Source organism: Budorcas taxicolor, chromosome 14, assembly GCF_023091745.1.
Source record: "Budorcas taxicolor isolate Tak-1 chromosome 14, Takin1.1, whole genome shotgun sequence".
NCBI lineage: Eukaryota > Metazoa > Chordata > Mammalia > Artiodactyla > Bovidae > Budorcas > Budorcas taxicolor.
The window spans coordinates 14,291,986-14,319,905 of NC_068923.1; the positions used below are offsets into that span (position 1 = coordinate 14,291,986).

The 27,920-nt window shown below is 60.2% G+C and overlaps 3 protein-coding genes across 6 annotated transcripts in view; 2 read left to right on the forward strand and 1 right to left on the reverse strand.

Moving 5' to 3' along the window:
- Window positions 1-3,058: 3,058 nt before the first annotated feature.
- Window positions 3,059-6,304, reverse strand: GRINA (glutamate ionotropic receptor NMDA type subunit associated protein 1). Its single transcript, XM_052651794.1, has 7 exons — window positions 6,167-6,304; window positions 4,788-5,175; window positions 4,595-4,707; window positions 4,327-4,527; window positions 4,082-4,210; window positions 3,840-3,983; window positions 3,059-3,760 (listed from the first exon to the last, which is right to left on the reverse strand). Exons 2-7 carry the CDS (start codon window positions 5,149-5,151, stop codon window positions 3,611-3,613), a joined length of 1,101 nt encoding a protein of 366 aa, XP_052507754.1. The 5' UTR covers window positions 5,152-5,175; window positions 6,167-6,304; the 3' UTR covers window positions 3,059-3,610.
- A 2,779-nt stretch (window positions 6,305-9,083) lies between these two features.
- Window positions 9,084-15,907, forward strand: PARP10 (poly(ADP-ribose) polymerase family member 10). The gene is made up of 10 exons (XM_052651831.1): window positions 9,084-9,439; window positions 9,517-9,771; window positions 9,842-10,078; window positions 10,154-10,728; window positions 10,849-11,070; window positions 11,189-11,285; window positions 11,475-12,116; window positions 12,205-12,338; window positions 15,078-15,249; window positions 15,340-15,907. Exons 1-10 carry the CDS (start codon window positions 9,262-9,264, stop codon window positions 15,684-15,686), a joined length of 2,859 nt encoding a protein of 952 aa, XP_052507791.1. The 5' UTR covers window positions 9,084-9,261; the 3' UTR covers window positions 15,687-15,907.
- A 1,691-nt stretch (window positions 15,908-17,598) lies between these two features.
- Window positions 17,599-27,920, forward strand: part of PLEC (plectin) — a 52,550-nt gene continuing 42,228 nt past the window's right edge. For 2 of the 4 annotated variants that reach the window (XM_052651983.1, XM_052651984.1), the window contains exon 1: window positions 17,599-17,800. In XM_052651983.1, coding sequence (XP_052507943.1) covers window positions 17,605-17,800 — 196 coding nt within the window. In that variant the 5' untranslated portion in view covers window positions 17,599-17,604. Of the gene's footprint in view, window positions 17,801-19,319; window positions 19,461-27,920 lie in introns of those variants that run through there. The other 2 variants (XM_052651987.1, XM_052651988.1) reach the window with 1 other exon arrangement.

Genomic DNA, 27,920 nt, shown 5'->3' on the forward strand with positions numbered 1-27,920 from the left:
TGATCTACGCCGATGGCACACCCACTCTGGACTAGATGCTGGCCTGAGTGTCAGGATGCGCAGGTTGCGTGCCTGTCCTGAAGGCTCCTCCAGCTCCAGAGGCTGAGGGCAGCACTGGTTAGCAGGGCAGGCGGCACAGGGCAGCTACGGGCTGCTGAGCGCGTGGGGGCCTGTGCTGCCCACACGGTGCTTTTCGAAAGCGGGCGCAGTGATGATGCTGAGACTCTGTGTCCTTTAATCTTTCTTTAAAAAATATGGATTAATTTGGCTGTGCTGGGTCTTAGCTGTGGCGCAGGGACCTTTGGTTACTGTGTGGGAACCCTTAGTTGCTAGATGTGGGATCCAGTTCCCTGACTGGAGATGGAACCGCCTGCACTGGGAGCATGGCGTCTTCGCCTCTGGAGCACCAGGGAAGTCCCATGCATCGTTTAATCCGAAAGCACGAATGGACTTACTGATCAGTCGTGTAAATAAACATTTTGTTTGAAGAATAAAGTAGTCCTCCTCAAGGCTCCAGAGGAAGCCCACCGACACCCTGTTGTTGGGTGTCTTGCACAGTAAGACAGGCTTACTGTGTATTTGTTGGGGGGGCTGGGGGGTGCCCAGGATGGACTTGTTTTGGTGAACGGGGTGGGGCAGTTGTCCTGAGACTGTGTATCTCAACAGCAAGTTTTTGGAAGGAGGACAGACCAGGGGCCAGCTAAAGCTGCCCACTTTGAAGAGCCAGCAGGTGCTCAGATGAGGCAGGACAGGATGCACACAGTAGGTCTTCTTTATGGCATGGACGATGCCTGCATCTGGCTTATGTTCAGATGTGACGACAGAGGAGTCTTCTCTCTCGACCTGATCTGGCACAGAGGGGCCTGGTCTGACCTGGTCTCGTGTGAATCTGCATGTTCTACAACGGAGACCACCACGGCCGTATCTGAGTGCACCAGGCCAGCTCTGGGAGCTGGGGGCTGCCTCATGTCACCTGAACAGTCTCTCTGGCCGACCTCACCCCTCCTGTGGCTTCTTCACACTCACCCACCCGGTTAGACATAAGCTGCCCCATATCTCCTTCCCAGCGGCAGCAGACACAGCAGACAGCAGGCCAAACTCCATTGGCTGAAATGCCCTGCCCACCTCAACTGGGCCCCTGTGACCCCTTTGTGCCATTGCCAGCCGCCTTGAGCCCTGCTCCTTTCTGCCATCTTGTCTGCTTCCTCCCTGTGCCTATTGGAACCCAGCCCCTCTTCTGGACACTCTCTCCCTGGACTCATCTTCCTGAGCACACACTCAGCAGTGGGTCCTGCCAGTCCCTTTCGCTGGCAGGGCAAGCTCAAGGCCTCATCCGTGTGCACCCCTGACCTCCCTTCCCACAGTGGCCCAGCTTCCAGACCTCGGCCCTGCCCACAGCTCTGGCCCCTGATGGTCTCCGGGAGCCTCCGCCAAGGCTTCGTCTAGCCAAGGTTTTGTCCTTACATTCCCTGAGCAGACACTGGCCCTGCACACTTGGCTTGGGGTTCATTCCTTAGCTGCCTCTCCTGCCTCTGTGGGGTTCAAAGGCCAGGAACGCTCTCCGGAGCAGGTGTCTGTACACTTGGCTCCTGCAGGCAGGGAATCCTGGACGAGGAGCCGCACACCTGCTCCAGGAGAGGTAGGGGAGGGAAGCGGCGACACCTGCCTGGCACGTGAACAAAGCCGAGTGCCTGAGGGTAGCAGTGGAGCAAAACTGCTGTGCGCGGTAAGCTGGACTCTGGGAAGGCAGTGTGCAGCCCACCCAGGGAAGTGGGGCCTGCCTGCGGCTCAGGCCGAGTAAGGTCCATCTCGGGTTGAGGGGCGTGGGGACAGCGGAAGGCCAGCTCAAGCAGCCTTCAGGGAACGTGGACTTCATGCCGCCAGCCGCCATCAGGCACGTGGTGTGGTCCGTGTGTCGCAAGCATGCCTGGTGGCGGGCAGAGACTTGGTAAGGGTGAGCTGTCAGCCGAGCACAGGAGGCCTCGGGGAGGGGGCCTGGGCAGGGAGCGGGTGGGGAAGGATGGACGAGGGCAGAGGGGACACTTGTCTCTGGCCTGGGGGGTCCGTTGGACGCTGATGGGGCTTACGTGGGAGTGGCAGGGGCAGTGTAGGCCATGATGAGCTGCCTGTGGGCGTGGGGTGCTGGCTTAGAGCGGGCTTCCCTTCAGAGATGCTGGGGTACTGGCTCCGGTTAATGGGCCAGGTTTAATGGGGTGGCGGGTAGGAGCTGGGGAAGCCCTGGGGGAGGGGTCTCAAGCCAAGTGGACAGCAGGTCCCATGAGCAAAGGCTGGTCAGGAGTGTCCACTGGGCTGGGGGCTCAGGAGGGCTCAGGGCCGTGGAGGGACCCCTCTGTGAGGAGGGCGGGGATAAGGGCAACTAGCTGACGGCTGGTGCACATGTCAGAACCGGGGCAGCAGGGGTAGGCTCTGGAGCGGGGACAGAGACAGCCACAGGAGGCCATGCAGGACCAGCTGGGGCTGAGGCCACGGAGGGGCAGGGTCTGGAGAGACTGCTGGAAGGTGCCAGAGGCAGGCCAGGGGGCCTCAGGGTCTCCATTCCGCTTCGCCCTGGGGGCCTGGTCTGCAGGTGTCTGGGTGGGCGTGCAGTGCCACCTGTCAGGTGACCGCTGATGGGCTCCCGGGGGCCTTTCAGAGCCAGAGGAGCAGGACAGTCCTGCCTGGAGGGGGCTCAGTGACCCGTGCCACTGCCCCTCAGGCCCGGGGTGGGGACGGTGAGGTCTCACAGGACCCTCTGTCACACCAGGCAGGTCCCAGGCATGGGTGGCAGATAGCATGTGATCTGGGAGCCCCAGGTCCCATCCATTAGCCAGGCCTCCTGGCACAGCGCTCAGGACATGGCTCGGAAGGCTGCGAGGAGGTGGAGGCGTGGAGAAGCTGCTGCCCTCACCCTCCGCCAGAGCCAGGCCCGGCCAGCAATGCCTGTCCGGCTCCTGCCTGTCCGGCTCCTGCTCGCCACCTCACTCTGTCGACGCCCAGACCCCTCCCTGCCTTGGGGAGGAAGCGGCAGTGGCAAGAGTGAGGAAGGGAACACAGAGCGCAGAGGGTCCCGTTTATTGGAATTTTACAGACAGTAGAATGAGAGGAAGGCACCCTCCTGACCTGGACTGTTCCCTCCTCTCTGCCCTCAAGGGCTCAGCACAGGGACGAGACCCTCACCCAGCAGGTCCCCCAGAGGGCAGCACTCCAGTGGGGGGGTGGGGGAGGCTGTATGCCGAGCCAGGGAGCAGGGGCAGGAGGGGAGACGTGCACCCTCACCTCGTGGCTCCATCGCTCGCCCCCGAGGCCTGGTGTTGCCCCCAGACCCTGGAGTGGGCTGGCAGACAGGGCTCATGCAACACTGGGTGGGCGGGAGGGGGCACGGAAACCCAGCCCCGCTGCCCTGTGGCGGGGTAGGACGGCTGGAAGGGGCCATGCTGGCCGTGGCGGGTCCGGACAGAAATGTCTGCAGTGTACACACGGGAGGGTCGAGGGGCTCCCTGTCGCAGGCAGCACACGGGGACGAGAGAGGGGAGCTGAGAGGAGCTGCCACGCTGGGGTAGGGACCAGGCCGGGCATGCCACCTGAGGGGCCCCACACGAGCGGGCTCAGGCTACTCCTTGGCACGGCCAATGATGGTGAGGATGTACAGGAAGATGTTGATGATGTCCGTGTAGAGGTTCAGTGCAGCAAACACGTACTCCTCCGGGCTCAGGGACAGCTGCTTGTTCCCCAGCAGTAGCTGAGTGTCCACTGCCAGGAACTGGGGGTGACAGGGTGGCCGTGTCGAGAGACAAGCCCCCCGCCCAGCCCCCCGCCCGGGCCTCAGCCCCGTCACTCACGCAGGTGAACAGCAGAGCACCCAGCGAGGCGTACACGATCTCCAGGACGCGGCTCCGGATGAAGATGCAGAGGATGGCGAACAGGATGAGCACCACCACGCTCACCAGGAGCACCCCCACGCAGGATGTGAAGTCATAGCGGGTCTGTGGGCACAGACGCGTGCAGGGGGCACCGGCGGCCGCTGCCCCAGGGCACCTCTGGGCCCCAGGGGTCAGCAGCCCTGCCCCGGGGGGCCCCTCACCTGCATGGAGAAGATGACCACTGTGAAGCAGACAGTCGTGGTGATGCCTACAGCCATGATGACCGCCTCGGTGTTGTAGAAGCTGGCAATCATGCCCACCATGTAGGACAAGCTGACAGTCAGGATCGACTGTGGGGAGATGGCGTGTCAGCACTCAGAGCCGCGGCCCCTCCCACCCCGCCCCACCCCCTCTGTTGCTCCAAAGCCTGAGACCTGGGGTGCTGAGGCAGGGCCCTGGGAGTTACCAGCGCAACAAGGTTCCAGGGGTGCTTCCGCCGGAAGTCCCCACAGCAGCTGAGGACAATGAGAGAGACGAAGAAGACGGCATAGGAGACGTAGTAGGTCCAGACGTTCTCCCGGACAAAGCCCTTCACCTCCCCGACGAAGGTGAACACAGCCACAGTGGACAGGGTCACAGACAGCTGCAGGGTCAGCACCAGGAACACCTGGGGAGGGAGGTGGCTCAGAGCCCCGCCAGCACAGCTGCCCACACCCCCAGCCCCCGAGGCCCACCTTGCGGATGAAGGCCTGGCGAATGCTCTTGTCATCCCAGTTGGTGGCAGGGAAGTCCTGGTTGTCATAGTAGGATGGGGGCCCCTCCTCGTGATAGTTCCCATGATGAGGTGCTGAGGAGCAGGACGGGCAGTCAGCACCCCTCACTCATGTGGCAGCCCCTGCCCTCGCCCTGCCCTGCCCGGATACTCACAGCCAGGGTCCTGTGCTGGGAAGGCCTGTGGCTGTCCGTAAGGGTTGGGGGGAAAGGGGCTCTGCGGATATGGCCCCTGCGGGTATCCCCCTGGTGGGTAGGGACCCTGGGGGTATCCCCCTGGGGGGTAGGGGCCCTGGGGGTAGCCCCCAGGGGGGTAGAGGCCCTGGGGGTAACCACCTTGGGGGTAGGGGTTGGGGCCCTGGGGATACCCTGGCTGGCCATAGGGGGATGGCTGGAATGCGGCCTGTGGGTAAGGGGCCCCTGGGTAGGGTGCCATGGAGGGCTGGGGCCCTTCTGGATATCCAGGGTTGGGGGGAGGATAGCTGTCCCCAGACACCAAGAAACTCTTTTCATGGGACATGGCCTCAGCTTCTGTGGTCTCCCCCTAGAGGACGGAGAGAGAACAGTTAGCCTGCCGCGACAGAAGCCAGCCAGGAGCCCCACCTGCTGCCGGGAACCAGGACGGAAGGAGCGGGATTATGACCTCTGCCCCAGGGCAGCGGGGAGTCCCAAGCCGGGGGTCAGGAGAGGCGGGTGGGGGCCGGCTGGCTGCGCTGGCGGCTTCAGCAGGGGCCGCCACAGACCGACCCCAGAGGGGGAGAAGGGGAGGGACGAGGGAGTGACTTTGTCAGCCTCGGGATTCTGGGGCTTCCGCGGTGTCTCACAAGCACCTCGAGGGGCCCTGTCACCGCTGCTGGCGTCTTCGGGTCAGAGCTCATCCTGGGTGTCGGCGGGGGGCGCGGTCGGGGAGGTGTGGGGGTGTGCCCGGACCCTCCCCTTCACATCCCGCCCCTTAAGCAGCTTTAAGGGGCCAGGGCAGGCGGCTATTTCTATCCCAGGAAATCCTCACGCCATCTGTGATCAACCAGAGCCCTGAGCCCCTCTCCCAGAGCAGGGCCCGACCGTCCCTCGCTCCCGGGTGGGGGCAGCAGGCCTGGATCGGCTGCCGGGCTGCCTGCCGGCGGGGTACGCCAAGAACAGCGGGTTGCGGGGGTGTGTGGGGGATGGAAGAGACCAGAGGGCGCGCAGGGGAACAAAGCGAAGCGGACGTGGGGGCGAGGCGGGCGGCGGCCAGGGACCCCGCACCGAGGGCGGGGTGGGCCCTCTTGCCCGTTTGGGGGGCGCTCGAGCGGCGGTTCCACTGTCGCAGCGGCGCGCCGCCCCCGCCCGCCTGCCCGCGCGGGGTCCTCCGGCTCCCCGCCCCCGCCGCCGCCGCCGCCGCAACCCCCTCCCCGGCCCCTGCGGGCCGCGCGGCGGCTGGACCGACAGACTGACCCACCGCGACGCCTTTCGGCTGCGCAGGACTCCAGCGGGGGTGGCAGCGGCCGGCCGGCTGAACCGGTAGACACGCGGCTGTGTTAGGGCCGGGGACTCACCAGTCGCGGGGCGCCTCAGGACGCTGCGCCCACTGTCCGCTGCGCGGCCGCGGGGTAGGCCACCGCTTCGTCCGCACTCGCAACCGCACCCGCACCCGCTACGCTGCCGGCTCGGCTGGGCCTGCGCCTGCGGCTCGGGAGACGCAGCGGGGCCGTGTGACGAGGCGGGGCCGCGGGCGGGGCCTGGGGCGGGGCCGCGGACGGGGCTCTGCGGGAGGGCGGCACCTCCCCGGATGGATCCCGCCCCATTCCGCCGCCCTGCTGGTGTCTTGCTCGCGCTCGTCCACCGAGAGTTGGGCTTGGGCTCTGAGAGCTGTAGACCTGGAGGCTGACACCTGGCCTCTCCAATTTAGGTCAGAGTCGAGAAATTTATTCCTAAATTTGAGATTTGCTGAGTTTTGACTAGCACTCTCCATCCCTCCTTGACCTTGAAACCCCACTTTCCATTTCATCCAAGGCTATCCCAGATCAAGAGACCTGATTGTATAATTTCTCAGTCCTCTCCGTTAAGCTAGTCTAGGTCCCTACTAGATCATTTATTTTCACTTCACAAACTCACAAACAGTAAGGGTGGCGTTCTTAGCCCTATTTCTCTGCTGAGGGACTGAGGCTTAGAGATGCCCCAGAACCGGAGGTCAAGTTAACTTCCGTGGGCTTCAGTGGTCTTGAGAAGAAGCACTGCCTGCCCCAGTCAGGGACATCCCCTGGGGTGCTGTCTCCTGGAGTCCCTGCAGGAGTGCCTCTCCCCTTGGGGCCTAGGAGTCCTACTATACTTTCTGGACTCCTGGATGGTTGGCCTCTCCCAGGCCTGGCAGTGGTTCGGAAAGGCTCTGTCCTGTGCATGGGATGTGTTGGTTCCATGTTGAAAAACTGACCCCAACGTGGGGAAGCCCTGATCTGTGCCTTTGCACATGTCCTTGGCATAAATACCCCATCATGGCTTATTTCGACTGACCACCAGTTTACAAACTGACTCACAAAGATTCCCCCAAATTGAACAATGTTGTCGTCATGATGTGAGTTGTTCCGGCACACTGCCACCTGGGGTAGATCCTCCACAGTAGGTATAGGTATAATAAGTAAATTATACATTGTGTTAGAAGGCAATGAGTTCCAGTCCAGTTCAGTCACTCAGTCGTATCCGACTCATTGCAACCCCATGAACTGCAGCATGCCAGGCCTCCTTGTCGATCACCAACTCCCAGAGTCTACCCAAACTCATGTCCATTGAGTCTTGAGTCGGTGATGCCATCCAACCATCTCATCCTCTGTCGTCCCCTTCTCCTCCTGCCCTCAATCTTTCCCAGCATCAGGGTCTTTTCAAATGAGTCAGCTCTTCGCATCAGGTGGCCAAAGGATTGGAGTTTCAGCTTTAGCATCAGTCCTTCCAATGAACACCCAGGACTGATCTGCTTTAGGATGGACTGGTTGGATCTCCTTGCGTCCAAGGGACTCTCAAGAGTCTTCTCCAACACCACTGTTCAAAAGCATCAATTCTTCGGCACTCAGCTTTCTTTATAGTCCAACTCTCACATGCATACATGACTACTGGAAAAACCATAGCCTTGACTACATGGACCTTTGTTGACAATGAGTTCCATGAGAAGACAAAGCATAGAGCAGGCAGGGGTGACTTCAGGCTTTGTACAACTAGAAGTTAATACAATTTGAGGGTCCTTTTTAAAGAAAAAAAACTAAAAATGACAAAAGTGAAGTTGAGGTCAGGGCTTTAGGAGGGTCCTTGAAGACTTTTAAGTTCAAGTTAAACCTGCCACCAAGAACCTAGTAAGGTGAGTTGGGGGGAGGGGTGGCCAGGTGGCTCTGTGGGAAAGGCTGGTCTAGAAGAGGGAAGGGCCAGTACAAAGGTGTCAAGGAGGGAGGGTCTGCTGCACTGGATGACGGAGCGTGGGGGATACAGGGGCATTCAGCCAGCAGGGACTGGGGCCTGGTCAGTACAGCCTGACAGGTCTTCCAAACGACTTTGGCTTCATCATGGTCCAATCTCTAGCAGCTGTTGGTGTGACTTTTAAGGCGCTCTGTTGAGGTTGGACGGTGCGATAGGGCAGGAGTGGCAGAGAGAGATCAGTTCAGAAGTCAGACACGTGATCTAGACGAGAGATGACAGGCTTGGACCAGGGTGGGGGCAGCTCAGGGTACAGGCTGGACAGGCCCTCAATCCCTTGCAGAAGTAGCAGGGGTTAAGGGGAGTTTTTGTGGCTGAGGGCTAAGTGGGAGGTGGGGGTGGAGAGCACTGTGGACACAACTCTTCCAGAGGCTGGAAGCCAATGAATACGGGCACCAGGGAAGGGGTGACTGGATGGCAAGAGGGAGTGTGGGTTCTAAAGGTGCAGCCAGGCGAGAGGCATGGCAGTGCCTTGGGCCAGCAGTGATGGGGACGTACCCCTCCAGGGTCAGGAGCTGAGCTGCTTGCCTTCGCCAGGTGGGAGGTCGGCCACCTTTGAGTTGTTGAGGGGTGAGTGCAGGTGCAGGCGCCAAGGTTGCTGGGGAGAGTCGAAAGCCAGCCTTAGCCAGACCCAAAGTCTCTGCAGTGGGGGAAGGGAACACAGAGGCTTGAGGTCTTTGAGTTGGGGGCAATGACTCAAGAACCCCGGCGTATTTACCAGGGAGGGTGATTGGCCGTCTTGAGGTTCACAGGGAAGGGCCAGTGGGAGTGGAGGACCTCCAGAGGCCACTCCCCCCATCCTGCAGCCACTGGGCTGGGGTGGGACAGACGACAAACGGACGGGACTGGTGGGCGGAGGGCCGGAGGGGCGGGGCGGGGGCGGGGCTGGAACATCCTGCAGGAGGAGCCTGAAGAGGGAAGCACCTGAAAGGCCACACTCGCACAGCACTGCTCGCTCCTCCCTTCCTGCAACAGTTTCGCTTTTGCTTTCCTGTCCCAGGGTGTGGGGAGGGAGTCCTGGCTGAAGGCCCGGGTTGGGGCAGCTCAGGCTGGGGTCGAGGAGCGTAAGTGGGGGGATGTAGGTCGCCTGCACAGTGAAGGGGACGTCAGGGAACGCTACCAAGGGACCCGGGCTGCGTGAGGTGGAACGGTGGGGCTGCTGCCTACCCCCTCTTCTGGCCCCAGGGTGGCGATGGGAGAGGCGGAGGTGGAGGCGGGAGCGGCAGTGGAGCTCAGTGGTCTGCCCCCCAGCGTCCCAGACGAGCTGCTCACGCTCTACTTCGAGAACCGGCGAAGCTCTGGGGGTGGGCCTGTGGCGAGTTGGCAGAGACTCGGCCGCGGGGGCATCCTCACCTTTGAGGAGCCTGCAGGTGAGGGACCGACGGAAAGGGACAGCCTGGGCCCCTCTGGCCGCTGGCCCTGACCAGCACGCTCCCCTCGCCCACAGATGCCGCGAGGGTCCTGGCCTGGCCAGAGCACACTCTGCAGGGGGCTCGGCTGAGCCTGCGGCCAGCCCCACCACGCGCCTCTGCGCGCCTGCTGCTCCAAGGATTGCCTCCTGGCACCAAACCCCAGCTCCTGGAGCAGTACGTCCAAGCTCTGCTTTGTGCCGCCGGGCACCCGGAGCAGCCTTGCCACACCTTGGCCAGTCCCCGACCAGATCGTGCCCTGGTGCAACTGCCCAAGCCCCTTTCTGAGGCAGGTAAGAGGCGGGATTGGGGCGGCCTGCCTGTTAGGGGAGGCACCTGTGCTGACTTGCATCCTCCCCGCAGAAGCTGGCGTCCTGGAGGTGCACGCCCGGGCCCTGGGCCTGGAGGGGGCTGAGGTCTCCCTGGCCTGGGTGCCCCAGGCCCGGGCAGTGCGTGTGGTAGGAGGTGACCCCCCTGCAGACCTGCTGCTGCTGGAGCTGTACCTGGAGAATGAGCGCCGCAGCGGCGGGGGGCCCCTGGAGGGCATGCGCAGCCTCCCAGGGCACCTGGGCACCGTGGTCTCCTTCCAGCACTGGAGGGGTGAGTGGGGCAGGACAGGGCTGTTCCCCACCATGGCTTGGAGCCCTGATGACCTGTTCTTTCCCTTCTTCCAAGTGGCCGAGCGGGTGCTGCAGCGGGACCACCAGCTGCAGGGCTCACAGCTGAACCTTGTCCCCCACTACGATGTCCTGGAGCCTGAGGAGCTCACTGAGGACGCCGGCGGAGGGAGCCACCCAGGCGACTTGGGGCCTGGGGCCCCCAGGCACATTCTCCAGGAGGCAGGAGGACCAGCAAGGGCACAGCATTATGCTGGGGATGTCACACTGGGCTCTGAGGAGGCGTCAGGGCAGTCAGGAGCTTCTCTGAGCACAGGCCCTTGTTTGGACAGCTCGTCGCTGGCACGGGCCAGGCCAGTCAGCTCAGGGTCTTCAGAAGAGGAGGGACCGGGGAGCCCAAGGACTGTGGGGTCTCCGGACCCAGTGGAGATCGCCATGCGCTCTTCAGAGCAGGTGGCGTCAGTGGGCTTGGGGCCCGCGGGGTCACCGAGGCAGGAGGGCCTGGTGGAGACGGTGCTGGCAATGGAGCCGGGAGCAATGCGCTTCATTCAGCTCTATCATGAGGACCTTCTCGCCGGCCTCGGAGACGTGGCTCTCTTCCCGCTTGAGGGCTCAGATACGACTGGATTCCGGGTAAGCAGCCCCTGAGGAGTTCTCACCTTTAATCCTCCTCTGCTACTGGGGGCTCTGGGTGCCTTTCCTGTGCCCTAAACTTGCCAACTGCCCCCCCACCCCCGCCCCACGGTCCTGCAGCTCTGCGGAGCCCTGGCCCCGTGCCGGGCAGCCGAGGAGTTTCTGCAAAGTCTGCTGGGTAGCGTTAGCTGTCACATGCTAAGCCTGAAGCACCCAGGCAGTGCCAGGTTCCTGCTGAGCCCAGAGGGGCAGCACCTTCTCCGGGAGCTGGAGGCACGGTTCCAGTGCGTCTTCGGGACAGAGCATCTGGCTGGGGCCGTCCTGGACATGGATCTGGAAGAGGTGGACATGGAACCTGCCCCGCCCTCCCCTTGTTCCCCCCACCAGGCGCTGCCTCCACCCTTGCTCAGACGCCTTGGGGGGCAGGTGTCCTGGGAGCCTTGACACTCTCTCCCAACAGGTGGGCCCCACTGAGGCCCTGCAGGCCCTCCCTGGCCTCTCCTCCACCCCGTGGCCTCCAGACGATCCGGACAGTGACCAGGAGAACTCAGGCCTGGGTAGGGATCCCTGAGGGCCCGGGACATCCCGCAGCCTTTCTTGACCTCTGGCAGCTCTGTGCTGCTCTGCACTGCGCCCATCGGCTGAGCGGATACCCTCCAACCCCTGTCTCCATCTTCCTCCCGGCCCCTGACTGCCCGTCCTGGCTGGGCTCGACCCTTGACCAGGTGCCTCTCCCTGCCCCCCAGAGGAGGTCCGAGAGCTGCTGGCCACCCTGGAGGGCCTGGATGGCGAAGACTGGCTGCCGCTGGAGCTAGGGAAGGAGGAGCCTGAGGGGCAGCCAGAAGAGGAGGTGACACCCTCCAGGTCTGGGGAGGGGCCCTCGGCCCCCGGCACGAGAGAGTCTGGGCGGCTGCAGGAGGAAGCCGAGCTACAGCTGGCGCTCTACCGGTCCCTGCAGCCGCGAGGCCAGGGAGCCGAGCAGGAGGAGGCTGCGCTGCAGCAGGCCCTGGCCCTCTCCCTGCTGGAGCCGCCCCCCCTGAGAGGGGAGCAGGAGCTCCTCTGGGGCCAGGGCCCGGGTGGCTGGGCCCAGCTGGAGGTGCACGCCGCCTTTGAGCGGGATATGGATGAGCTGGACCGGGCCCTGGAGGCTGCCTTGGAGGTGCACATCAGGGAGGAGCTGGTGGGGGCCCCGGGCTGCGTGCTGCCCGCGGAGCTGTGTGCCCGCCTGGAGCGGTGCCATGGCGTGAGTGTTGCTCTGCACGGTGGCCACATCGTCCTCCGCGGCTTTGGGGTCCAGCCTACCCACGCGGCCCGCCACCTGGCAGCACTGCTGGCTGGCCCCCGGGATCAGAGCTTGGCCTTTCCCTTGGCAGCTTCTAGCTCCACGCGTGAGTCCACAGGCTGGGAAGGGGCGAGGAGGGCAGGGGCCACCGGTGCCCTGGGCATGGCCTACAGCCTTTCTCCTTCCTGCCTCAGTGCCACAGCAGAGGCCGAAGGAGCCCCTGGGCAGGCTGGAGCGTCTCGCTGAGAGCAGCAGTGAGTTCCAGGCGGTGGTGCAGGCTTTCTGTGACACGCTGGACACGGCCCATGGCAGGATCCACGTGGTGCGGGTGAGGCCACTCTATCTTGCCGCCTCTGGTCTCCGGACTCCTGGCACATTTTGCTTTGCAGAGCCCGTGGCCAGGGAGACAGAAAGCTGTGGAGGTTGGGGGTCCCAGCCCGGGTCCCCACTCTGCCAGTGACAGTCAGGTGCAGAGCGTGAGGTGCTGGCACCATCTCGTGGCTTCTCTGAGGATTGCTCCTTCCGCAGACTGCACCTCTGGGGGCTCCCCTGCCCGCCATGGGGGTGGCTCCAGCAAGAAGAGGGCTGGCTGCAGCCTCCTCCTGCATTCACTTGTAAAAAGTGGCAGCTCTGAGCATGGTCTTGTTGCCAAAAAGGCTGGGAACTACTAGTGGGGGGCCAGGAGGAAGGAAAAGGAGGCTGAGAAGGAGAGGCTGCAAGGCAATGGGGTGGATGATGGAGGCAGTGGCGTCCCGAGGGCCGGTGGGGTCAGAAGGAAGGGCTGAGGAGGAAGCTGAGCCAGGCTGGTTGGCTCTGTGAGAGCAGTGCCCGGAGACAGGATAACTGAGCACGAGCTGGGCTGCACACTCAACGGCCAAGGGGCCGGAATCCGGGGCCAGCCGAGAGCTGGGAAGCCAGGTGGCCCCTTTGACTCTTGAGGCACCGAGCTGTGGGTAGGTGGGCCTGGGGTGGGGTAGCAGCATCAGCAGCCTGGATCTGGTCGGAAATGCAGAAGCCCAGGCCTTCCCTAGCCCTGGCCCGGTCAGCCAGCAGCAGCACCACCGCTCTCCTGGTTCTACTGCTGTAACTCCACAGGGAGGACTCTGCTTCCATTTCTGGACTCAGCAGCCATCACCCCTGCCCTTTGCGGAGGACAGACCTCCTGCACTCGGGCCCCAGGCTTCTCTTGAGGTTCAGCTGGTTGCCTGTGCAACTTCTTCCAGCAGGACCTCTGTGACTCGTGTGGTCCGCTTGAGTCTTTTCTCCACTTAATTTTAGAGACTGTCTCTTGTCTCCCTCCAGAGAAGATGTGGAGAATGGACTTCCCTTCTCCCCGTCATTTCTTCCCTCTTCCATCTCACATTTGGTCAGTGACGTTATTTTTATGTTGGCAAGGTTGACAAACCAACATCATCAGTTCAGTTCAGTCGCTCAGTCGTGTCCAACTCTGTGACCCCATGGACTGCAGCATGCCAGGCTTCCCAGTCCATCACCAACTCCCGGAGCTTGCTTAAACTCATGTTTGGGCCTTAGGTTGATCAATATGATAATGAAAAAATATTTACCGCTGGACCAGAGAGGGCAAAGGGGAAGGAAAAACCTAGTTATTAAAACCATGTTGCCTGAAAGAGAATATTCTAGGAGTCAAGGGCAAATGGCCATTAATTTCATTTACTCTCTGCGTTTTTCTTTGGTGCTTGGCTACTGAGTTTCTCCTGGTGACTCTGTCACCCTCTTGCATAGATTCCTTTTCTGTTTAGTAGAAGTATCTCCTTGAGTGAGTAGTAAACACCTTGGACTTTTAAATTTATTTTGCCTTTTGCAACTACATACTTGATATTTTTTCAAACAAAACATGCTGTGTTTATTAAAATATTTCTATGAACTTAAGCACAGCTGATTCTTATGTGCCTTAATCTGTCCTTATTTTGTTTGCACCATAAATAGTGTGGCTGGGTATAGCAATCGGGATGAAAATATATTTTCCTTCAGATGTTTGGAAGACTTAACTCTTTTTCTTTCCTTCTCAAAATTTTTTTGTTCTTGGAAAGCTAAGAAAAAAAAACGAACAAAACCCTTCTGTGGCCTCTTAGCATCCAGTATTAGTGGTGAGAAGCCCAGTATGAGAATGTGAGATTTTCTCCACTTTTGTATATCGACTTTGGTGTATGTGTGTGTGTGTGTGTGTGTGTAGTCTTGTAGAGTTTCCTTTCACTTTGAAGACTGATGTTTTCCCAGCAGGTAGGGGCCATGGGTGTGCCTTTCCCATCGTCCTTGGCATTTCTTTCCATCTGAAGATGCCGCCTTCAGCTCAGAGAAACTGTCTTCCATCATGCCCTTATTTGCTCCCGGCACATCCGGCGTCTTCTTGTGGAGTTCCTACTACTGAGATCTTAGACTTCCCGGCCCCTCTCCCGCATCAGTCCTCTCATAGTTCCCAAGTCTTTCTTTAGCTCTGCACTGAGTCACTTCCTGATCTCTATCTTCATCTTATTATTTAGCTTACCCACTGGATGCAGTTCAGCAATTCCATGCTTAATGTAAGAACACTCTAATTTCCAGACTGTTTCTTTTTCACAGTAGGTAATCTTGTTTCATGGATACAATATTCTTTTGCATCCCTCTGAAGTGATGAGAATTTCTTAAGAAACTTTTTGGGTCCCTGAGTCAGCTCCTCCTGGTTGACTACCAGGTCGGTCACCAGGTCTCCCATCGCTGGGAAGTCTGGGATATCTCCTGGCATTGAGGGTGAAGTCCTGCCTGCAGTGCAGGCACCGGGCTCAGCCTCTCTCTGTAGAGGCGTGGCTGTGGGTGCTGGGTTTTGGTTAGTGGATGGGTTGTCCACCTGCAGCCCCCTCGGAAGCCCTCTGGTGCCACTTGGGGCCCTGTGGAGGTGGCGAAGGTCAGCCTCATGTGGGCTACTGAGTAGAGCATGGCAGGAGCTGTGAGGTCTCCCCAGGCTCTGAACTCCTCCAAGAGGGCTCTTTGGGGCTCAGCCCTGCTGGGTGGCCCAGAGGTACAAGTAGCCTGGCTCTGACTGATCCCACCCCCCAACCCCCTGCCTCAGGTGGAGCGAGTGCTACACCCACTGCTGCAGCAGCAGTACGAGCTGCACCGGAAGCGCCTGGAGCAGTGCTGTGAGCGGCCGGTCGAGCAGGTCCTGTACCACGGCACGGCGGTGCCCACTGTCCCCGACATCTGTGCGCATGGGTTCAACCGCAGCTTCTGCGGCCGCAATGGTGAGGCCTGGGTCCCTGCGGGGGCGGAGGCTCTGCTCCCTGGAACCACCCTGAATGCCCCCCCCAACCCCGTGCATTGCCCCCCCGCAGGTGCGCTCTATGGACAGGGCGTGTACTTCGCCAAGCGTGCCTCCCTGTCGGTGCTGGACCGCTACTCGCCCCCCGATGCAGAGGGTCACAAGGCAGTGTTCGTGGCACGGGTGCTGACCGGTGACTACGGGCAGGGCCAGCGCGGGCTGCGGGCACCCCCTCCGCGGCCCGCCGGGCACGCGCTCCTGCGCTATGACAGCGCGGTGGACTGCCTCCACCGGCCCAGCATCTTCGTCATCTTCCACGACACCCAGGCGCTGCCCACCCACCTCATCACTTGCAAGCACAAGTCCCGGTTTCTCCCCGAAGACGCCCCTGCGCCCCTGAGCACCTCCCCAGCCACCTGACCCTAGAGGCCCCCCTCGGCCCGGCCTCCCGCTCCCTATTGCCCCGCACAGCCCTACCGCCCCGCCTCCTGTCGTGGTGCCGTGTCCCCCCTTGGGCAGGGTTCCCCCCACCCCGGCTTGGGCCGGGCCGACCACCAGGGGTCAGCAGAGCCCGGGTGGAGGGTGGCCGGGCCAGACCTCGCCCGAGCGCGACTGTGTCGTTTGAATAAATGTGCCTGTGAAACCTGGCGGGGGCCCTGCTGGAGCTCTGGGTCCGACCTCTGTTTTGAGGGTGGCTAGGGGCGGGGCCGAGGCAGAGCCGCAGCGACTGGGCGGCGGAGGCCGACCCGGCGCGCCCCCGAGCGACCCCGCGTCGCCCTAGTGTCACGCACGCTCCCCTAACGGCGTCTCCTTGGCGACGGGCGGCCCTCTGCGCGCGGGGAGTGAGCTGTGCCCGGCGGCGGAGGCGGGGTGGGGGGCGCTGTCCCAGAGCAGCCGCGCTGGCGCTCTGGCCCCGCCGCCACGGGGAGCACTGGCCCCGCAAGCACTCGGGCGCCAGGACCACACGGGCGACGCTCGGTTAGGGGCCGGGGCGGGGCTCTGGGCTCGCCCCGCCCGCACAGCCTGCGCAGCTTTCCCGGCACCGGCAGTCCGGCCGCACCGGCCGAGCCCAGCGGAGCTGAACCATCGCGCAGGTAAGACCTGGGCCCGGACGAGGAGGCACGCGGCGGGCGGGATCCGCGGGATGGGGTGGGGGCAGCCCGGAACCAGAGGCTGCGTCGAGGCCCTTCCTCCCTCGGGAGGATGCCACCTCCGCGCGCGGAGACTGCGGAACTGGACGGGCGGTGCCCGGGGTGTGGGCAGGAAAGGCTGCCGGCGGGGTGCGGCTGGCGGCGGGGCGCCGGGCGGGGGGCTGGCCGGGAGGCAGGGTGCGGAGGGGCTGTGCAGGGTGGGACGGGCCGGGGCGGGGCGGCCCCCAGCTCGGTGCCCGGCGTCTCCTCCCAGCACAGAGCCCACATTGTGCCCCCGCGCCAGCTCAGCCCCGCCAGGACGGAGCCCGGTTCACCTGCACGCCCGCGCGTGGGGCCCGGGCGCTGAGGGGCGTGCGCGCGTCGGTGCCGGTGCGCTTCTGCGGCCCCGGCTGGGCGTGTGCGTGCCGCGCAGGGCGGGCTGCTGGAGCGGCGGCCCAGGCTTCCTCCCAGCCTCCCTGTAGCAGAGCTCCTGCGGCCCACGCCGATGCGGCTTCAGCTATTTATAGGGCTTCACTGCGGAGACCGAGGTGGGGCTGCGCTGGGGTGGGGGTAAGGCGACGGGGAGCCCTGTTGGCTCGGACAGCTTGGAGGTAGAGCTAACGTCGCCGGCTTGAGGTCTGGGTCCTTCCCTGAAGGCCTCTGAGGGGAGGGGCAGCAACCAGTGGTTCCCCATGGCCTGTCTTGTTTGCTGATCGGAGGATTAGGGGAGACAGGGTCCAGGTTTGGCACAGAGGAGCCAGAGGCCAGTGTCGGTGTGATGGGGGTGGAGGTTGGAATCAGTGGCCTCTGAGGGGGTGAGCCCCTGGGCAATGGTGTGGAGGGGCCAGTGTTAGGGTGACTAAGACAAGGAAGCGGCAGTGAGTGTTGGGGGGTGTCAATATCTCAGTGCTGCAAGGAGTGAGGTCAGTGTCTTGGGTGGGGGGGGGTCACTGTGTGGGTGTCTGAAGGATGAGCTGGAGAGGTGAGGCCAACCGTGGTTGGCGGGAGAGGGTGGTCCGTCCTGTCGGGGTTGAGAGGGTTCAGCGTGTGGACGAGGCAGGACGTGGGAGCGGTGTGGGTGTCAGTGTCCAGGTGACAGGGCGCCTGCGGTGGGTCCCTGTTTAGGTTAAGAATGTGTAGGTCAGTGTGGGGCAGTGTGCCCCCATACATAGAGGTGTGATCCCCTCCTGCTTTCTCTCCAGGAGGCCATGTCGGGCGAGGACCAGGAGGTTCGGGCAGTGGTTGAGGATGGCTCCAACAACGGGGGCAGTGGCTCGCCCAGCCCTGGGGACACGCTGCCCTGGAACCTGGAGAAAACCCAGCGGAGCCGGCGAGGTGGAGGTGGCCCCGGAGGAAATGGGAGTGTCCTGGACCCTGCCGAAAGAGCAGTCATCCGCATTGCAGGTAACGCTCAGGAACTCGGCCTGTCCGGTTCATCAGCTCTCGCCCGTTGGCTGAGCCCCTGCTGTGTGTTCTGCGCGGGGCTTCAGGAGTCGGAGAAGAGGCCCGGGGCGGCTTGCAGGGCGGAGCGGGCCTGTCGGTCCCGAGTGACTGCGGGCAGCACAGCGCCACCTGCTGGCCGCGCCCGGTCAGCTGCACGAGGCCGGAGGTGGAGCTTGCGGAGGGCGCCTTGCCGCTCTCAGGACGAGCCCTCAGGCCCCAGTGATGGTGACACTTCCTTAGGTTGCTGGGGCAGAGCCGCCTCCCAGGGAGTAGAAGCATGTAGGGGCAAGACAGGAGGGACCACCTGGTTGGTGGAGCCCCAGCCCCTCCCTGAGCCAAGATCCGGCCTGGCCTCCAGTAGCTGTCATCCTGGAGGAGAAAGGGGAAGGTCCGGGGCAAGGACCCTGACCGTGTGGGCTGGCAGCAGACAGCGGCTGCGCCCTCTGGGAATTAGGTGACGGCTTGTGCTGCGAAGGGAGGAGCCAGCTGGGGGTCTCCAGGTCAGCCACGTGGGCAGGACAGAATGATGATGAGGGGGTGGAGGGGGGCGCGGCGGGCGGCACCCCTGCAGGAGGCCAACGTGGGTGGGAAGAGGCCAGGAATCCCAGTGCTGGGCGGGACGGTGTAGGCGGCAGCGAGGGACGTTGTGGGTGGGAGCACAGGGACAGCTTGTGGGGATGTGGGGAGCTGGAGGGTGCCGCTGCCCGGGGCCTTGTGGGCGCGGCTGGACCGCGGTCTTTTTCACATGTCACATCTGGATGCGAAGGAACGAGGCCCTCTCACTCAAGGGAAGGTGAATCCTGAACGTGCTACCGCAGCCCGGACCCCGGCGCTGTCAGCGCCCCTACCCCATCCTTCCGTGCCGTCCCGCGAGCCCTGGAAGCCAGGGGCTTCTGGACACGGGGTGCGCAGCGTTTGCAGCTGGAGGAACGCTGCCGGGGCGTTCCGGGGGAGGGCGTTTCTCAGCCCTGGGAGAGGGGGCTTGCCAATCTGATGGGTGGCAAGGACATTGTCTTTTTAAAAAATCATATTTTCTTCTGTACATTCCTGATATCAGCCCTTTTATTCGTAATTTTTAAATGTTCTTTTTAGCTTAAGAATTTCATACCGAAAACACTTGATTTCCCAGGTTGCAAGGGAAAGCTTCTCGGTAGCGGCGGCGGGGGCGGAAGCGGGTGGGCGCGCCAGGGGCGGCCAGGTGAGCTCGCTGGGTCTGGCGGCCAGCGAGGAAGGGGGCCCCTGCCAGGCCAGGCACGCAGATTTCGGGATGTCGTTGGGCAGGCGACCGGGTCGGGGGCGGGAAGGGGGTGTGCGCCCCGCCGGGAGGAGCGCGGGGCGGAGACTAGGAGCCTCCGACGCCGGGAGGCGCCGGGGCTCGCGGCCGCCGCTCCCCCGGGCCCCGCCCGCCCGTGGGGCATCCTGGGTGCGGGGCGGGGCGGGGGCGGCTCCTTTAAGCGGCGCGCGCGGCTGCAGGGGCCGAGTGGCCGCCGGGGACTGGAAGCCCGCTCTGCGCCGCAGCGCCCGGCTTGTCCCGCGCCCGCCGCCGCCATGGCCGCCCTGCCGCCGCCCGACGAGCAGGACTTCATCCAGGCCTACGAGGAGGTGCGCGAGAAGTACAAAGGTACGGCCGCGGCCCCCGCCCACCCTGCGGGCTGCCTGCCGGCCGACTGGCCGGCCCTGACAGGTCCTCCGGCCCGGCCGTCCGGCCTCTGACACCTCGTCTGCGGGGGTCGTCCCGATCGGAGCCCAGACCCCCGGCTCTCCCCACAGCCTCACTCGACCGGCGCGGCCGCCGGCAGCGCGCTCGGCAGAGCCCGGTGGTCATGCCCTTAATAGGGCATGGTGCGGCGCGGGCGGGTGGAGTGGGCCGCCCTGGCCAGTGTCCTGTGTCCGGCGTCCGTGCACAGCAGACACGTGGGTCAGTCTAAGCTGTCCCCTACCCCTCGGCTGGGCGCGTCCTCCAGGAGCGCGGGTGGCCGCCTCTGTCTGGCAGTGGGTCGCATAGCTGCTGTCTTTCCTCACCTCCCCAAATTGGTGAGCACCTAGGCTGCTGCCCAGCCTTGGCAGGGACCCGGCGATGCCCCTTTACTGTCCGCTGGGGAGCAGCTGTGGGCTGGGGAAGTCGGGTCAGCCCCTTCTTCCTCTTTACAGGAGTCCCCTCTGGGGCTTTGGCAGACCTCTGCCCCTGCTCCACCCGCCAGGGGCCCCTGGGTCTGCCCAGGCCTCACTGCTGTCCGCTGCCCGCAGCCCAGCTCCCTGGGGCGTGAGCTCTGAGCAGGCATGGGCGCAGCTCTGAGCAGGCATGGGCGCAGCCCTGGCCCCTGGCCCACAGAGGCTCAGCAAGGGTCGAGGTGGGGCGCTGGGCAGTGCTCAGCCAGAGCAGGTCCCAGCCCACACGGCTGGTTAGGCTGGCTCTGACCCCAAGGGCAGTTCAGGGAGAGAGGTCCTGCTGGGACCTTGCCTGGAGCCCTGGGCAGCCTCTGTCCACCCACTGACCTCACCCAGGCAGGGGAGGTTTCACCAGGCCCTAGGCTCATCTCTGCTGGGCGGTCGTCCACTCATGGCTGTCCGGGCCCTGGCTGGGTAGACATGCTGCGTGCTTCCTCCACCAGCACTGTGGCCGACCTGCTTCCCTCTGTGACCAGTCGCTTGGGCTGGAGACAATGCTGTGACTGTGAGCTCCTGAGCCTGCAGGGAGGGAAGGTGCATCTTGGGCAGGCTGGCCTGGCCCAGGGGCGTCCGTCTGGACACGTCCAGGGCAGGGGGCAGCCGCCCACCTGGGCCGCAGCCCTCCTGGCAGGCCCCAGGACGGAACTGTTCATGAATTGGCCGCTCTGAAGGAAGTGGGGACGCCGCACAGAACGAACAGCGCTCTGTCCAGCACCTTCCCGTGTGGTTCCAGAGCCTGTCAGGAGGTCAGGCTGAAGTGTCCCGGCCTGAGAAGCCCTGGCCCGCTGCTCCTTGGGGTGGTGCCCATCTCTCAGGAGTGAGGCCTGACAGGACCCTGTGGGCTTCTAGGACTGGCGTGGAGCTGCCTTGGCCGTGCCTGTCCCGGCTGGCCTGGTTGCTGCCCGCGGGTGCAGGGCGCCTTCCTGAGGTGGCCAGTGCCGTGGCTCAGCTCTGATTGCGGCATGGGCCTGGGGCAGCTGAGAGCAGCGAACTGGGGGAGCAGGTGTGGGGGCTGCTGGTTGGGGTAGGGAAGGCTTCTGGGGGACCTGAGTCCCTCAGCTCCTGGCTTGAGCCATGGGAACGGGCAGGGGGCTGGGCTGGGCCCCGGCTGGTCAGGGCCACGGCCAAGGCCCGAGGATGGTTTCAAGGAGGCAGAAGAGGCTGGGCTGTGGGCTGCGGGCCTGTCGGCTGTGAGCCCCTCGGACCCATGGAAGCCTGAGGTCCTGGCCCATCCGCCCCCGGCGTGGAGTGCTGCTCACAGCGGAGAAGAGGGGTGAGGCCTGCTGGGCTGGAGACAGGAAGGAAGGGGTTCCCCTCCGGGGGCACAGTGAGCACTAACATGCTCGGCCCTCAGGGACTCCTGCCCAGCTCTGCACACCCGCTTCTGGTCACTCTGGCCGGGGAGGGCCTGGCGCCGCCTACCTTGCCTCATCCCCGCTGGCATTCGCCCTGCCCCCACCCTTGCCCTGTTTGCCCTCTTGGACGCACCTTCCCCATCTGCCTCCAGAATCCAGCCTCTGCAGTGACCTTCGTGCCCTCCCTGGACCCCAGGGCACCTCCCTGTCCACACTGGACCTCACTGTCCACACTGGATGTGTCACTCCCCTGGAAATCCCCCACGCTCCCGCTCCCCACAGCGTCCTGCTCCTCCCAGGGCCTTCTCCACTTCCTGTCTGCCGGCCCCTGGCTCCAGGGCAGATCCCCACAGGGCTGGAGAGCCAGGCAGGGCTGGGGGAGGCTGCAGAGGCCTGTGGTCTCTGTGGGAGGGCAGGGAGGGGGAGTTCAGGTGATGCAGGCCAGGCTGTGGGGGGAAGGTATATGGTGAAAGAGCCCCCCAAAGCCCCGTGGCGGCCCTTTGCATGTGGGTCCAGAGGCCTGTCCAGGCAGATGGGACACAGAGTCCAGGACAGGGAGTAAGTGGTCTAGCCAGGAGGGTCTGGGCAGCCTGTAGAGAGTTCAAGGCTGTGTCTCGGGGCTGGGAGCCTCAGTGTGGATGGGGGGAGGGGGGCTGGAGGGTGCCTACCAAGCTACTGCGGTGGTCCTGGAGGGGGCACGGACGTGGAGCGGGGAGGGCAGAGGTGAGCAATGTCGGCGGGGCTGTTTGTGGGGGCAGGTCCTCCAGGCAGGGCTGGGGTAGGGGGTCTGCTGGAGGCACCCCCGGGAGACCGTCGGCTTAGAGAGGGTGGCACTGGGAGGCGGCGACAATGGTGTGGGGAGTGTCCTTGAGTCCGCAGGACGTGTGCCTGGCTGGTGGGGTTCCCTCACCTCCCTGTCTGGCCCGTCACGTGTCCCACCCTGTCCCATCCTGGACTCGGCTACCTGTGTCCCTGGCACCAGCCCCAGGCTCTCAGCCAGGACTCAGGGCGCTTGCAGGGTGAACAGGTGATCGCATGGGGTGTCATCTTTGGTGGCCAGAACTCAGTGGGCAGGATTGGGGTCTGGCAGTTATTTGGGACTCATCGGAGAGGGCTTTTGGTCTGTTTATGGTCAAAAGCTAAAAACAGACAGAAAAGCACTATGAGAATATAAAGAAAAAAGGTGAAAGTCTCACTTTGGGTCCCTAGTCTCACTGGCTGGGGTGACCATAGTGTGTGTGTGAGTGAGAGAGAGAGAGAAAAACAGAGAGAGAATTCAGTGGTTTTAGCAAATTAATAGACTTGTGAAGTCATTCGCACCATTGATTTCAGAACATTTACAGTCCCCAGCCCCTGGCAAACACTGATCTACTTTAGGTCTCTGTGGATTTGCCTGTGTAGGACATTTCATATTAATGGAATCATCCAACTTTGTGTCTGGTTTCTTTCATGTGGTGTAATATTTCTCCCATGTCATAGTGCGTGGTTCTCCATTCCTTTTTATGGCGGTATGATATTCCGTGGTGTGGATAGACTACGTTTGGTTTACCTCTTTCTAGGGTGATGGGTCTGGGGGCTGTTTCCACCTTTGGCTATTGTGAATATGCTGCTGTGAACACTTGTCTGCTGGTTGTTGTGTGGATGTATGTGCTTATCTCTCTTGGGTATATACCAAGGAGTGGAATTGCTGGAACATGTGTTAATTCTATATTTAACGGTTTGAAGGACTGCCAGATTGCTTTGCAAAGCAGCTGCACGGTTTTGTGATCCCATGAGCAGCGTGTGAGGTGTCCAGTCTCTTCACATCCTCACCAGCACTTATTATCTGCTATTAGGGATCCCCGGGTAGCTCAGACGGTAAAGCGTCTGCTTGCAATGTGGGAGACCCCGGTTTGATCCCTGGGTGGGGAAGATTCTCTGGAGATGGAAATGGCAACCCACTCCAGTATTCTTTCCTGGAAAATTCCATGGATGGAGGAGCCTGGTAGGCTACAGTCCATGGGTCACAAAGAGTTGAACACGACTGAGCGACTTCACTTTTGATTATAGCCATTCAGTCCTAGTGGGTGTGAAGTGGTTTCTCTTGATTTTGATTTGCATTTCCTGATGATGTTGAGCATCTTTTCTTCTGCATATTGGTTATTTCTGTGTCTTCTTTTGAGAAGTGTCTGTTCAGAGACTTTATCTGTGTTTACCTTAGTTTTTTTTTTCTTTTTATTATTGAGTTGTTAGTGTTCTTCATGTATTCTAGATATAAGTCCCTTATCAGAGGATTTGCAAAAATATTCTCTGATTCTATGGGTTGTCTTTTATTTTTTTGATGATGTTCTTTGAAGCACAAGAGATTTTAACAAGTCCAATTTATCTATTTTTTTCTTGGTTGCTATGCTTTTGGTATCATATCTAAGAAACTGTTGCCTATTTCAAAGTTACGAAGATTTATATGTATGTTTTCTTCCAAGAGTTTTATAGTTTTTGCTCTTACATTTTGTTCTTTTATCTATTTTGATTTTTTGAATATGGCATGTGGTAGTGGTCCAACTTTATTCCTTTTTTTTTTTTTTTTGCCACACAGTTTGCTGATTCTTTGTTCCCAAACCAGGGATCAAAGCCAGGGCCTCTGCAGTGAGAGCGCTGAGTCCCAACCACCGGACCTCCAGGGAAGTCCCCCAACTTTACTCTTTTGCTTGTGGATATCCAGTTGTCCCAGCACCATTCACTGAAAAGATTCTTCTTCCCCCACTGAATGGTCTTGGCACCCTCATGCTTTTTAATGGATACAGTACTAAGCATTCCATTATGTGGAAGTACCTCATCTTATTCATCTGGTCCCTTTACATTTGGACAGTTCAGTTCAGTTCAGTTGCTCAGTTGTGTCTGAATCTTTGCGACCTCGTGAACCGCAGCACACCAGGCCTCCCTGTCCATCACCAACTGCTGGAGTTCACCCAAACCCATGTCCATTGAGTCGGTGATGCCATCCAGCCATCTCATCCTCTGTCATCCCCTTCTCCTCCTGCCCTCAATCTTTCCCAGCATCGGGGTCTTTTCCAATGAGTCAGCTCTTCACATCAGGTGGCCAAAGGATTGGAGTTTCAGCTTCAACATCAGTCCTTCCAATGAACACCCAGTACTGATCTGCTTTAGGATGGACTGGTTGGATCTCTTGCAGTCCAAGGGACTCTCAAGAGTCTTCTCCAACACCACAGCTCAAAAGCATCAATTCTTTGGTGCTCAGCTTTCTTTATAGTCCAACTCTCACATCCATACATGACTACTGGTAAAACCATAGCCTTGACTAGACGGACCTTTGTGGACAAAATAATGTCTAAATGTCTCTGCTTTTGAATATGCTGTCTAGGTTGGTCATAACTTTCCTTCCAAGCAGTAAGCGTCTTTTAATTTCATGGCTGCAATCACCATCTGCAGTGATTTTGGAGCCCAGAAAAATAAAGTCTGACACTGTTTCCACTGTTTCCCCTTCTATTTCCCATGAAGTGATGGGACGGATGCCATGATCTTAGTTTTCTGAATGTTGAGCTTTAAGCCACTTTTTCACTCTCCTCTTTGACTTTCATCAAGAGGCTCTTTAGTTCGTCACTTTCTGCCATAAAGATGGTGTCATCTGCATATCTGAGGTTATTGATATTTCTCCCGGCAATCTTGATTCCAGCTTGTACTTCCTCCAGCCCAGCATTTCTCATGATGTACTCTGCATATAAGTTAAATAAGCAGGGTGACAATATACAGCCTTGACGTACTCCTTTTCCTATTTGGAACCAGTCTGTTGTTCCATGTCCAGTTCTAACTGTTGCTTCCTGGGCTGCATACAGGTTTCTCAAGAGGCAGGTCAGGTGGTCTGGTATTCCCATCTCCTTCAGAATTTTCCACAGTTTCTTGTGATCCACACAGTCAAAGGCTTTGGCATAGTCAATAAAGCAGAAACAGATGTTTTTCTGAAACTCTCTTGCTTTTTTGATGATCCAATAGATGTTGTCAATTTGATCTCTGGTTCCTCTGCCTTTTCTAAAACCAACTTGAACATCTGGAAGTTCATGGTTCACGTATTGCTAAAGCCTGGTTTGGAGAATTTTGAGCATTACTTTACTAGCGTGTGAGATGAGTGCAATTGTTTGGGCCTATCATTAAAAGTGATTGTATTTTGGGACTTCCTTGGTGGTCGGTCCAGTGATTAAGAGTCCGCCTTCAAATGCTGGGGACTCGAGTTCGATCCCTGGTTGGGGAGCTAGGACCCCACATGCCATGGGGCAACTAAGCCTATCCACCACAACAAAGATCCTGAGCGCTGCCACTGAGACCTGATGCAGCCAAATAAATGAAGAAATATTTTACAAAATGATTGTATTTCTAACTTGGCCCCTGGTGTAGATGACCCAGCAGGGCTTTCTCCTCTTGTCTCTTCCTCTCCCCTCCTCCAGGGGAGCTTGGGTCATGAATTAGCTGGGGAAGGGTCTTCCCAGCTGGATGGTCAGCGCTTGGCAGGGACTGTTCCTGCTGCCCTAGGGCCAGGAAGGAGGAGCGGGCATCTGCTACCCATATGCATCCTGGGGTGGGGTGCATCCGGAGCCCGTGCTGCAGGGAGGAAGGGCCTGGAAGGACCCCAGAGGCTGGGAGATCTTGGGCAGGATGGTGGTCAGGTGGGCCGGGGGCAGCATGGGGGCTGGGGGCCGTGGAGTGGGGAAGGCGTAGTTGGGGGTTCTACCCCCTGCTTTGGGTTCCTGTGGCTGCCGTAACAAATCGCCACAGTCTGGGTGGCTTAAAACAACAGAAGTTTTCTCTCACAGTTCGGCAGGGCCGAGCACCCCCAGAAGCTTTGGGGCAGGTTACTTTCTGGCCACCCTATCTTCCAGTGGCTGCATCCCTGCAGTGTTGCCTCCATCTTCAGCATGGCCTCCCTTGCAGCTTCTCTTCTGTCTCTTGTAAGGACACTTAAGACTGGACTTAGGTCTTCCTGATAGTCTAGGATGATCTCATCTCAAGAATCTTAACTAAGTTACAACTGCAAAGACCCTGTTTCCAAAAGTACCTTTCATGGTTTCTGTCTGTTTTTGGAGCCACCGTTCAGTGCACTGCCACCTGCCTTCTGAAATTCATGTCTGTCATGTGCAAAAGACATTTGCCTCTCCCATCATCCCCAAGAGTCTTACAGCCACAACACTCAGTCCAAAATCTCACCTAAATCTCATCCAAAGCCCCACGTCTCATCTAACTTGTCTGTATCAGGTATAGGTAAGATTCTGCATACGGTCCATACTGGGGTGAAACCCATCTCAATTTGTGGACCTGTGAGCTAGAAATCGAGTTGTATACTTCCAAAATATAATGTTGGAGAGGCATAGAGTAGACAGCTCCACTCCCAAAAGGAGGAAGAAAAGATAAAGGGGTCACCAGTCCCCAGCAAGCCTGAAACCCAGCAGGGCAAGTTCCAATATGGCTGAAGACCTGAGAACACCCATCTGGGGCTTGATGCTTTGCTCTCTGTACCTTCATCTCTGCCGGCCTCTGTCTCTGGGCCCAAGGCTCTGCCCTTGGAGTCATCTTTTGCTTTAAAAAAAAAAATTCTATGTATTTATTAGACTGCTCTGGCTTAGTTGCAGCATGTGGGATCTAGTTCCCTGACCAGGGATCGAACCTGTATTCTCTGCATTGAGAGCTCGGAGTCTTAGACACAGGACCACCAGGGAAGTCATGATTTTTCCCTTGATGGGCGGCATATGTTTGAAGCTGAGTAGCTGCTCTGTTGCCCCATTTCCTGCCTGCAGAACCTCTGAATTCCAGCATCTTTCCTTCATCCTCTTCCATCCAAGCTGGCAGTGTTTCTGCTGATACAGCACCCTTTTTGACCGTGTGGGTCTCCCGTGTACGTCACAGGGACCCATACCATCAGGGAGGAGGCTCCTCCTTCCCAGGAGGCCCCTCTCTGAGCCCAGCTTGTGCTGAGATGGTTATATCTGCTAGTCAGACATCAGCTCTTTTCAGAGGACGACTGTCCAGTCACGTCGTTGGCTCTCTCTCCTCACATCGAGACTCCCTGCAGCCGCCTCTCCTGAACCTGGGTGGGCGTGAAGTTCCCGGGTCACCAGCACAGGCTGTCTTCCTGTTTCACAGTTCCTTCCACGATTGGCGTCTTTCCTCCTGCACTTTCCTGTAAGGAACAGATAAAAGCCAGGTCACATCTCCCACACTTGGCTTGGAAACCTTCTTAGCTAAAGATGCAAGTTCATCTCTTGCAAGTTCTACTTTGCACCTGACACTGGAACTCAGTTCAGCCAAGTTTTTTTGCTGTGTTTAATAAGGATCACCTTTCCTCCAGCTTCCGGTGATTTGTGCTCAAGGCAATCTAGGCTTTTTCTACCATACTCCTCAAGTTCTCAAGCCTCTTCTGTTACCCAGTTCCAAAACCAGCGCCCCGCTTTTAGACGTTTGTCACTCCTGGTAAAAATATCTTCATTAGTTTCCTGTGTCTGCCATAACAGATGACCACAAACGGGTGGTTCGGAACAGCAGAAACTTCCTCTCCCCTCTGGAGGCTAGAA